General features: G+C 31.3%; 3 protein-coding genes across 4 annotated transcripts; 1 reads left to right on the forward strand and 2 right to left on the reverse strand.

Annotated features, from left to right (window-relative positions):
* Positions 1-208: 208 nt before the first annotated feature.
* On the reverse strand, positions 209-1105 carry LOC108742314 (alpha-endosulfine). The gene is made up of 3 exons (XM_025975421.1): positions 835-1105; positions 634-768; positions 209-577 (listed from the first exon to the last, which is right to left on the reverse strand). Exons 1-3 carry the CDS (start codon positions 871-873, stop codon positions 386-388), a joined length of 366 nt encoding a protein of 121 aa, XP_025831206.1. The 5' UTR covers positions 874-1105; the 3' UTR covers positions 209-385.
* A 232-nt stretch (positions 1106-1337) lies between these two features.
* On the forward strand, positions 1338-7048 carry LOC108742310 (coatomer subunit alpha). Its single transcript, XM_018477479.2, has 12 exons — positions 1338-1553; positions 1605-1684; positions 1779-1926; positions 2044-2535; positions 2592-2831; positions 3147-3503; positions 3670-3823; positions 4184-4394; positions 4454-5237; positions 5631-5795; positions 5850-6068; positions 6127-7048. The coding sequence occupies exons 2-12, from the start codon at positions 1605-1607 to the stop codon at positions 6952-6954; spliced, it is 3678 nt and encodes a 1225-aa protein (XP_018332981.1). The 5' UTR covers positions 1338-1553; the 3' UTR covers positions 6955-7048.
* A 428-nt stretch (positions 7049-7476) lies between these two features.
* LOC108742311 (CSC1-like protein 1) lies at positions 7477-11059 on the reverse strand. 2 transcript variants are annotated; one of them, XM_018477481.1, is made up of 3 exons: positions 10966-11059; positions 10704-10908; positions 7477-10648 (listed from the first exon to the last, which is right to left on the reverse strand). In XM_018477481.1, the coding sequence occupies exon 3, from the start codon at positions 10644-10646 to the stop codon at positions 8409-8411; it is 2238 nt and encodes a 745-aa protein (XP_018332983.1). In that variant the 5' UTR covers positions 10647-10648; positions 10704-10908; positions 10966-11059; the 3' UTR covers positions 7477-8408. The 2 variants fall into 2 exon arrangements, with proteins under 2 accessions (XP_018332983.1, XP_018332982.1); XM_018477480.1 differs by having other exon boundaries at positions 10704-11058.
* Between the last annotated feature and the right edge of the window lie 729 nt (positions 11060-11788).

Here is an 11788-nt window from a genome sequence, read left to right on the forward strand (position 1 = left end):
ATAAATATATATTATTAAAATTAGTATTTACTAAATAAAATATATAACACAATTTAGCTAACTAGACCCAAGTATAAGTGGCCTGTCCACATCTACAGGGGTATAGTATATCTACAATGGTTTTTTTGTATTGTGTGTATATATGTATCTGTACTTCCATGTACTTTAGTTGAAATAAAGAATTAAATAAATGAAAACATAAAATAAGTAATGATTTAAACTATAATAAAAAAAGATACATTAAAAGGCTAATTTATTAGTTATATTGAAATTTAATTTATACAAGACAACTTATGCAGAATTACCACACAAAATAGCATGTATCAACTATTTTATAAATCACTTCACTCAAAAAACAAAACATTAAAATTAAAGGGTATTCGAATTAACCAACATTAGGTGTAAACTTTGTTTGCTGAATTATAGAAGTTTTACGAATGGGGACTGTTTCTGGAGTAGGTATTGCATCTCCAGTTGCATAAGGATTAACTGGAACTGCTACTTTCAACTGAGGTTTATTAATGTTACCCATTTTTTGTTTGGCCATTTGGTAGTCTCCTGAATCAAAAAATTTTTGCTGAAAATATATCTTGATAAAGATACGTTCATGTACATTTTCACGTGACTACTCACTCCCTTGGCAAGTCGCTTTTGTAAAAATGCTGAGTGCCCTCCCAGGCTTCGATCAGGGTTTGAAGTTCCAAGACCTCCAGGATATTTGGACCTAAGTTTCTGTTCTTCCAGTTTTTCTAGTTGGTGGGCACTTAACTAAAACGTAATTTTGTTTCAAAAAATTATTATTTGTATTTTTTTTCTTAATAAAAACAAAGGTACCTCCGGTGTTTGTTCTTGCTCAGACTTTTCCTCACTCATTATAGCCACAACGAATAATTAATACAGATGTTGAAATACTGATTAGATATATTACCCTTATATGACCCTATAACTTTAATACAAAAGGTATACAAGTACAGACGGTTAACTAGCAACACATTTTGCACATAATAAACAAAGACTCACAGTTGCTCACAGTCGAAATTAATTAATAGAGCTTATGAATTTTTAATGTTCTTATGTTCATAGAATGATTCATAGATAAACCTAGAATTTTCGATGTAATAATAATATTTTTTGACCGCTGACCATAGGTAAGGAGTAACCAGTGAAATAAACGGTAAACAGCTTGAGTAACTATTATCTACGACGTACACATGGACTATACCATTGGTGTCTATTGAGAATTGAGAAGAAGTGAAAACGAACTTAGCCGAATGTTCATATAACAGTAATTTAATGTATGACAGAAATCACCTCTATAGATAATTTCTTGTCTATGGAAATCATAGTCATAATATAAATCTACAAATAGTCCACGTCAACTATACACAGTAATTCAAAATAATTTAAAAAACTTTGAAATTAAATAATACGCAGTGATTTTGTATTAAAATAATTCGTAGAAAAGTTAAAGTTCTTGTATGGGCATTTATCGGGTATTGTTAATGTAACCTCAATTTCGCGAACTTTTATTTTAAGTGTGTAATTAAAAAGCAGTAAGTTTTTATTTTTAATAGTTATATTTTGATCTTATTTCTATTTTATAGATGTTAACAAAATTTGAAACAAAGTCTGCTCGAGTTAAAGGGCTTTCGTTTCATCCAAAACGTCCATGGATATTGGCAAGGTAATAACACATTTAAACATTCTATGAAGGATTGGTTAATTTATTCATTCATGTGTAATTTATTAACAAGTTGAAGTTTTTAAAACATTTTTAGTTTGCATAATGGGACTATTCAATTATGGGATTACCGTATGTGCACATTGCTAGAAAAATTTGATGAACATGATGGACCTGTCAGGGGAATTTGCTTTCACAACCAGCAACCTCTTTTCGTTTCTGGTGGTGATGATTACAAAATTAAGGTATGCAATAATTTATCAATTGTACAATTGCAAGCGACTGGGGGTAGTGTGAAGAAGTGAAAATGTAGATGAATTTATATAGTATAAAAAGTAGTGTAGTTTTTATTTCTGATGTAGGTATGGAATTATAAGCAGAAGCGTTGTATCTTTACATTACTTGGTCATTTGGATTATATAAGAACAACAATGTTCCATCATGAATATCCGTGGATTGTGTCTGCATCTGATGACCAAACAATCCGTATTTGGAATTGGCAAAGTCGAACCTGTATCTGTGTACTAACTGGGCATAACCACTATGTCATGTGTGCAATGTTCCATCCAAATGAGGATTTACTTGTTTCTGCTTCTCTTGACCAAACTGTTCGTGTTTGGGATATATCAGGCCTACGTAAGAAGAATGTTGCTCCTGGTCCAGGCGGTTTAGATGAACATTTAAAAAATCCAGGCACTACTGATTTATTTGGACAAGCAGATGCTGTTGTTAAAATTGTTTTAGAAGGTCATGATCGTGGTGTAAATTGGGCCTGCTTTCACCCTACTTTGCCATTGATAGTTTCTGGGGCAGATGATAGACAGATTAAATTGTGGAGAATGAATGATTCAAAGGTTGTTTCTTATAACATATGAAGCTATAATAATTACTCATCTGATGTAAATTTCAGGCCTGGGAAGTAGATACTTGTCGTGGACATTATAACAATGTATCATGTGTTCTTTTTCATCCCAGGCAAGAACTGATTTTGTCTAACAGCGAGGATAAAAGTATACGTGTTTGGGATATGACGAAACGTACTTGTCTACATACATTTCGTAGAGAACATGAACGATTTTGGGTTTTAACATCACATCCTTCATTAAACCTATTTGCTGCTGGCCATGACACTGGAATGATAATTTTTAAGGTAGTTGACTACATTTTTATTATTTACTAACTTGTATTGAAGCACTTAACAGTTTTGGATAGACATACAAACATGTTTTAAGAACTGCCTCATCTGTTTTTACTCATTACTGTACCTACTCAATGATCGTTGATAAGTATCAGGGAGAAATAAGGAAAGTAGGTAGAAAATGGGAACCCCTATAACATTCTGCAATTTATTACAGTGTCAGTACTGACCCCAAACAATTTACTTATTACTTTTCGGTTTTGAGTAATAACAATTACAGTATTTCTTATTTCATTAAAATTTTATAATTTCCATATTTCTTTTCAGTTGGAAAGAGAACGACCTGCTTACACAGTTCATGGAAACTTTTTGTATTATGTAAAAGACAGATTTCTGAGAAAGTTAGATTTTACCACTTCAAAAGATGTTCCTGTTATTCAAATTCGTGGTAGTGGAAGAACTGCACCATATTCCATGTCTTTTAATCCAGCAGAAAATGCTGTATTGCTCTGTGTTCGTACTACCAATTTGGATAATAGCACTTATGATCTATGTATGATACCTAGAGATCAAGAACGTGAAATAACTAGTCAAGTTCCAGAAGCAGAAAGTAAAAGGTCATCAGGTATAACAGCACTCTGGGTGGCAAGAAATAGATTTGCAGTTTTGGATAGATCTTATCAGGTATTTAATGAACATATTGATATTTTTGCATAATGTTAAGAAAAAACATTGCAATGCTTTATAGTAATACCCCTTTCTTTAAGGGGGTGACAACGTATTTTATAGTACTTTATTGTAAAAAGACTTCCAGTCTTTTATTTAAATAATAACTGAATTCTTTTAATAGCTAATAATCAAGAATTTGAAGAATGAAGTTACGAAAAAGGTACAAGTTCCGCCTTGTGATGAAATTTACTATGCTGGAACAGGAATGCTCTTATTGCGTGATCCAGAACATATTACTTTATTTGATGTTCAACAAAAGAGAACTCTTGCACAAGGTAAACATAATATGTATGAAATTTAATCTTTAATAACATAAATAATTTACACTGTAATAACATCCCACTTTTTAATTATTTTATTTAAATTAACCGGCATTTGCCCTATACAAAAAGTTTAGCAACAATTTTGCAAGAGCTTAAAGTGGTTTAAGCAATATTAAATGTAATGGTCAATTCTTACAATACTTATTTGATAACAGATATAAATACTGATCTAAATATAGTCTAGTTTTGCTTTAATCTAAATGTAGAAAAAAATTATTGTTAATGTTTAATGGTTTTCATTAATGGAAAAAAAAATCCGTCTTCAAAAAACATGTATTTTTAAATTTATTGTTTATGAACGATTGATTTTAGTTAAACTGTCGAAATGCCGCTATGTAGTATGGTCTGCTGATATGAGTCATTTAGCACTTTTGGCAAAGCATTCTGTAACTATTTGTAATAAGAAACTGGATCAGTTATGTTCAGTTCATGAAAGTACCCGTGTTAAGTCTGGAGCTTGGGATGATTCTGGAGTATTTATTTATACAACAAGTAATCACATTAAATATACAGTTACGAACGGGTAAGAAAAGTGATAGCTAATATATTGTACCAAATTTAATTATGCACCATGTCTTTTAGTGACCATGGCATTATTCGTACTTTAGATTTACCAATATACATAACTCGAGTAAAGGGTAATCAAGTATTTTGCTTAGACAGAGAATGCAGAACTAGTGTTCTGACAATCGATCCAACAGAATTTAAGTTTAAACTTGCTCTGATTCATCACAAATATGAAGAAGTTCTGTACATGGTAAGAAATGCTAGGCTTGTGGGTCAAGCTATTATATCATACTTGGAGCAAAAAGGATATCCCGAAGTGGCTTTACACTTCGTAAAGGACGACAAAACTCGTTTTACTCTTGCTCTGGAATGTGGTAACATTGAAACTGCTCTTGAAGCTGCTAAAGCTTTGAACGATAAAACATGCTGGGATCGTTTAGCTCAAGCAGCTCTTATGCAAGGAAATCATCAGATAGTTGAAATGTGTTATCAGAGAACAAAAAGTTTTGAAAAATTATCTTTCTTATATTTAATTACTGGTAATCTTGATAAACTACGAAAAATGATGAAAATTGCAGAAATACGCAAAGAGAAATCGGCTCAGTATCATGGTGCTCTTTTATTGGGAGATTTGGAAGAACGAATTAGAATTCTCAAAAATTCTAATCTGAATTCTCTTGCATATTTGACTGCTGTAACTCATGGTCTTCACAATGAAGCAGAAGAAATTCAGAAAACTCTTGTTGATGAGTTGGGCGATACTAAATTAGCCGAAATTAATCCTAATGCCAAATTTTTAAAGGCTCCTCCACCTATTCAACAAGCTGAATCTAACTGGCCATTACTTACTGTTAGCAGGGTAAGCCATACCTATTTCTTTAATTCAATAGTATTAATTGGTTTGTTTAATTGAATGAAAAAATAATTTAAAATAAAACTGTCTTAACTTTAAAAATGTATTGCAAAAGTTCACTAACATTTCTTCTGACGATTTGTTAAAATAATTAAAAATGATGAATAAGCAAAGAATCTAAGTCGGTAAAGGTTAAATTGCTTGCTTATTCATATCCAAACTAAGAAGAAATGAAAAATTAAAAATAATGTAGTTATAAGATATCTTTCAGGACTATACTAATTTTTTTATTTTAACCTTGTAATTTGGATTGTGTTAATAATAGGATACGTTGACTGTTAGGTAATCATTTATTATGTTTATTAGAGATGTACTATATGCAATTTTTTTATTTATTAGGGCTTTTTTGAAACCGCTGCCCTTACCAAAACGTCATCGGTTGGACCTACTTTAGCTATAGATCCTGATTTGGATACATATGCAGATGTAGAAGGTGGCTGGGTAGATGAAGATGAAGAGTCGTTGGATGCTGAGGCACAGAAAGAGCAAAAGAAAAAGAAAGAAGTGGGTATATTGTTGATGTAACTAAAATTGTGTTATAAAATTTTTATTTTTTAGACTGCAGATGATGAAGGTGGATGGGACGTTGAAGATGCTGATTTAGAAATACCAGATTTAGGTCCCACACAAGATGAGACAACGAATAGCGCTAGTTTTGTTCATTTGCCCCCTCCCGGACCTTCAGCTGCTTCTCTTTGGACAAAAAATTCTCAATTGCCTGTTGATCATATTGCCGTCGGCTCTTTTGAGTCAGCTTGTCGCCTTCTTCACACTCAAGTATTATTTTTTTCCTTATATCAAAAGAAAAATTATGTATCTTGTTTATTTTTAACAGGCTGCAGTTGTTAACTTCAAACCTTATCAGCAGCTGTTCATGGCAGTTTACAGTAGTTCACGCCTAATTTCTACATGGCAACAAAACGTTCCGTCTTTATTTACCTATCCTCAACGAAATTGGAAAGATGCACCACTGAAAAATGGTCTACCTCTACAAGGGTTTAAATTAGTTGATTTGGTTCAACAACTTCAAGTTTGTTATCAACTGACAACTAGCGGTAAATTTACAGAAGCAATTGATAAATTTCAATTTCTTCTTCTTCAAGTAACACTTGTAATTGTTGATTCTAAACAAGAACTTACCGAAGCTCATCAGCTTATAAAAATATGCCGAGAGTATATTGTTGGATTGAAAATGGAAACGCTTCGAAGAAGTTTGCCAAAAGTGACTCCTGAAGAGCAAAAACGACAATGCGAAATGGCTGCTTATTTTACTCATTGTAATCTTCAACCTATACATCAAATTCTTACATTAAGAACTGCCCTGAATATGTTCTTCAAATTAAAAAATTTCAAAACCGCAACTTCCTTTGCGAAACGTCTTTTAGAACTTGGTCCAAAGCCTGAAGTAGCACAACAAGCTAGGAAAATTCTTCAAGCCTGTGATACAAATCCTGCAGACGATCTACAATTACTTTATGATGAGCATAATCCATTTAATTTATGTGCAGTTACTTTCAAGGTAATTTATAGAGGAAGACCAGAAGAAACGTGTCCTTTATGCGGTGCTAGTTATTCTCCACAATTTAAAGGTATTACATGCAAAATTTGTCAAGTTTCTGAAGTGGGTAAAGAAACCGTTGGTTTGAAATTTATTAATCATTGAAAATAAAATTAAACGTTTCATTTTATTTGCTAAATACGCTGTATTATATATAAATTAGTTAATGTTTTCTAATGAAATATCATAACTGAATAAATTGTGTTAATTGTATAATTTTTTTCTTTATTGATTATATTTATATTTATTACGATTATTATGACTAAATTCATATTGTCTTAAAAGACAAATCTCATTAAAAAAAAAACAAATAAAATGGAGATATTACAACAAATTTTTATTACACTCGACAATTTTTAACCAACCAAATTTTGGCTTCTTCAGAAGTTATACAATGAACTTGACAAGTGTAAAATTGTTCGTCTCAGTACAATCGCTAACTGCAGTAGTTGACGAAACGTCGGATAAACGACTTTATTGTATTGTCAATGAAAAAGGGAAATCAATCATAGACTGCGGCCATCAAGCCCAAATCGGGAACACTAATAAATTAGTTATATAAAATGTATCTACTATAATATGCTAAGGTCCTAGGGTAGGGGAAAAATCAATAAGTCAACAAGAATATTGAAATTAATAAGCATTTTATGTTAAACATATATAAATAAAATAACATAGGGTTAAAAGTAATCTATAGAAAACGTATCATTTGTTACAGAAAGTTTGAAGTAATTGTCAAGAAGCATATTTAAATTACATTAATATTACTTCAAATACTATATACAGACTAACAAAAAAAATGAGATGATAGAAATCATTTGCACAGGCTAAGAAATATAAATTCATTAAGCTATGTCCATTATTATAACGGTTATTTTTTATACTTTTTCGCAAAATATATGGTTTTTATGCTCATATAAACTCTAATACAGACAAAAATTGATGTCATTAAAACTGGTCAACCTTGATATATATACAAATAATTACAATGAAGGCTCATACTGTATCATCACCAATATGTAAATATTAAAAGATAAGAAATATTTAGGAGCGCTAATGTACTTTATTTTAAAAAATAAACAAATTGAGATTTAACTAACGATCAGCTATAAAATTATAAGTACATCAATTTTAGTATTAAGTTGTTTACTTTACAAATCAAACACTTTTCATGTACGTACTAAAAGAAAAGATATCTCACTAATAAAGTGGTGATTGTATACATCTTACTACGATTTATTAAAATTAGAATGACAATTTGGACATGATAGTGCATTTTGTAAAAGTTGTAAATAACGTTTTACGACAATTCTGAAACAAATAAACAATCGTGTAGTACAACTAATAAATGTTACCATCTAAAACATTTCCCATTTACATAGAATTATTGAACAGGATTCATATTTGTTTAAAAATAAAAAATTTAAATAACTTTGTAACAAATTGCAATGTTATTACAATTAATAATCGTTAATATAAATATATCAATTTGTCTTACTTTCACAGCCGAATGTTAAATGAAATGGGAGGGTTATACATGAATAACAATAAAAATGCAATTAAATAACATTTGTTAGAGTAGGATTAATAGCAGCCACTGGAACGATTTCGTTCGAATTTGAAGAACCATAGCAAGGAGAAAAAGAAATAGTTTCTTCTTTTGATGCTTTTTCAGAACTGATTAAAACTGGCGCAACGTAATTGTCTTGTATTTCCGGCATGTTGTTAATTACCGTTGCAACAGGACGACAAGATGGAAAAGGACCCAACAAAAAGAAGAAACTACATGTTGAAACAAATCCTAACATTGTAACGATTGACAGGGCTCCTAAACCACCCCTAATAAATGCAAAAGTCGCCATAATTGCTTGAAGTAGCAATACAGCGACACGAACGTTTTTAACCGCTAAGATATGAATCTGTTGTCCTTCACCACACATGCCACTGGGTCGATATACATAGAACAGATTATGTTTATCAACAAAATGTTTTAAACATAAATACAATAAACCAAAAGGCGTTATAAGAGGGCAAGTTAAGCTATAAACAGTGCTAGTAGTAAAAATAAGCAACGTCCATGCGTAGTGAATTCCGTACGGAAATTCAGCTAGTATATTTTTCTGGATACTAATTTTTTCTGCGGGGGACTTAGCAAGAAGTAAACGCCATACATACATGGCTAATTCTGGAAAACGTAACAACTCAAGCGCTGTTCCAATTAATGAAGATGTAATTACATAATTTACAAAAAATGCACCTTTATCAGGCAAAAAAACACATTCCCAACGATAAGTACGGTTTTCTGAAACTGACCATTCTACCAATGCTTGTGCACTAGTTAAACCTAATGATGGTAGAATTAAAACCATAAATAATAAGAAAAAAAATGTTTTTTGCATGGTAGCAAGATTTTGTTTGGATTTTGTCCAATGGGACATCCACTGATCTGAATAAGCAACAATTACAGGCATTATAGCAGCCATAAATAACATTAGAAGAGTAGGAAGAAATTCAGATATCACTGGACTGACCTTTTTCATTAAATCTCTTTGCTGAGTTATAGTAGTTATAAGATTAACTACATAAGCAGGTGTTGTTAAGAAGAACAGAACAAGAAAAAGTATAACATTAATAATAATTGCTTTGGAATACCAATTCCTGGCTGAAACTTGAAGATTTTCCCAAATAATGTCTGAGGGAGTTGGTGCATTTGTAATATTCCAATGAAAGCGTGTTCCAGGAACAAACGTATGAAGAACAGCTTCAGCTTCTTCAGCTGTTTCAAGAGTTACAAATGCTATGCCAAGAGGCTGATGAAGTGCCTGATGCCTTTTTTGTGAAACTAAAGCATTTAACCTTGATTCTTCTTCTATATAATATTCCAAAGCATTCTTGCTTTTACATGGACAACAAAAATAACAACCATATGGTTGCACCTTAATAATTTCTCTGTTATTCATTTCACAGTATATTCTTGCTTGGCGTGCTGCTTCCCTCTGATGCTCTAAATTGGTTAAATCTTTTATTCTATAAGCAAATTGGACATCTTTTATGCCTATATTTGGAAACCGGACTAAAAAGTAGCTCCTAACTTCTTCAGGATTTCTATGGCCTTTAGAAATCTGAGTAACCATTACTGTCCTACTGGATAGTATTGTTGTTGTTGGAATTCGACTGGATGTTTGCCTCATAACTAATACTGTCAAAGGTACCAAGGCAAAAGAACAAATTACATGCATCCAAAGCCAGTTTGAAGTAGGCTCTAAATTACTAAGAGTTGTATGTCCAAAAGTATAAACACTCCCTTGTAAATTTCCTTGAAAATTAATAGGAAGAATAACACACAAAGATAAAATGGTGATGATAACTTTTAGTAGTAACAAATGTTGTTGAAAAGATAAATAATGTGCTGCATCTGGCCCTGCACGATCTATCAAACGGTGTTTATTAATTTTAAATATTGAAGGAAACCAAGAACAACATCTGGAGTCTGACATTAACGACGATTCTTGGGTTGCTTCATCTACACTTACGGCATCATCAGTACTTTTATAAAATAACTGAGTCCACTTTTCATTATGCACTAATGCTAAGCGACCGTAGTCCCAAGCTCGATTTCTTAGTAATGCAAACAGTAAAATTAAGCTAGCCCATGATATTAGATTAACAATAAGTGTTTCTGGTATTCCTTCATAAACATTAGTAATGATAATAGAACTATTATGTTTTCTATTCAAGCAAGTATCGTTGTCAACGACTTCGTATTGTAAATCGGATTCAATAATGTAGGGATTCATTTCTAAAATAATATATATTAATTACAATTATTTACAAAAATGTCAATTACAAATTACCTTATTAAAAATTCCTTCGGTTTGAGGTAGCATTCAAGCAAGTAACTTATCAATCATAATATATTTACATTCACCGATAAACATGTTATCTTTTTATTTCTATCACAACTGATTATTTTATCATAACGACTAATTAATAACTATTGTTTGAACTCCACCAGCTGACATACCATACGAATGCCATCCTAAACAGTGAACTGTATCACTAAAATTCCTAAGTGATTAAAAGAGTAGATCAGGAACAGATTAGACTATGACTCACATTTCGCGTGCTGGGAGAAATTTAATGTTTATTTGTTCCAAAACTATTGAAGCTGCCATAATTTAATTGACGCTAAACAATTGCGCGTTATTCTTGCTTGAAGATGCTAAATGAGCCACTTTGCTAAACAGAATTGATGTTATCTAGATAATAATTAAATTAAATTTCATTGCTTTTATTAATACGCGTGCGCGGAATGAAAATATGCATCACGTTATATTTATGATTTGCTATTCACGTTGTGATTTGAAGTTATTTGAGTTTGTATAAATATTCTTATTTGCAGTATATCGTTTTATGTAAGATGAGTACATGATGAGTAATAGGTGTGAAGTTTTTATTAAATTAACCGTGAAATCTCAATTTGCTGAAGTATATTTTTCTTCTATTTTCGACAATGAAGATGAATAAATTAGTAGATTATGTGTATATGTGCATATTTTGACTTAAGTATGAAAAACTGAAAATTAGGTAGATGGGGGAAAAGGAAATAGTAATTCCATTAATTTTTTTTGAACAAACGCGATATACATTCCGCTCAATGGTATGTTGTAGATCTATCGTCATATTATCTATCATTGTTCTTTTCTATGATCTGAACGTATGCATCTTCATGGCATACTTAATGAGCATTGCCATAGATAGATACTATACCATAGATAGATAACTATACCATAGTTAATTACTATTATAGATTATATACTTTATAGATGATTAAATCACAATTTTTGTAAAAATGTGTTGCACTGCATTTATTGTTTAAAAGGTCACGCCTCAAGCTTTACTAAATGGTACTAATATATATGAATTATTCCTAATTTTG

The sequence above is a fragment of the Agrilus planipennis genome, unplaced genomic scaffold (assembly GCF_000699045.2).
Source record: "Agrilus planipennis isolate EAB-ADULT unplaced genomic scaffold, Apla_2.0 scaffold280, whole genome shotgun sequence".
Taxonomy (NCBI): Eukaryota; Metazoa; Arthropoda; class Insecta; order Coleoptera; family Buprestidae; genus Agrilus; species Agrilus planipennis.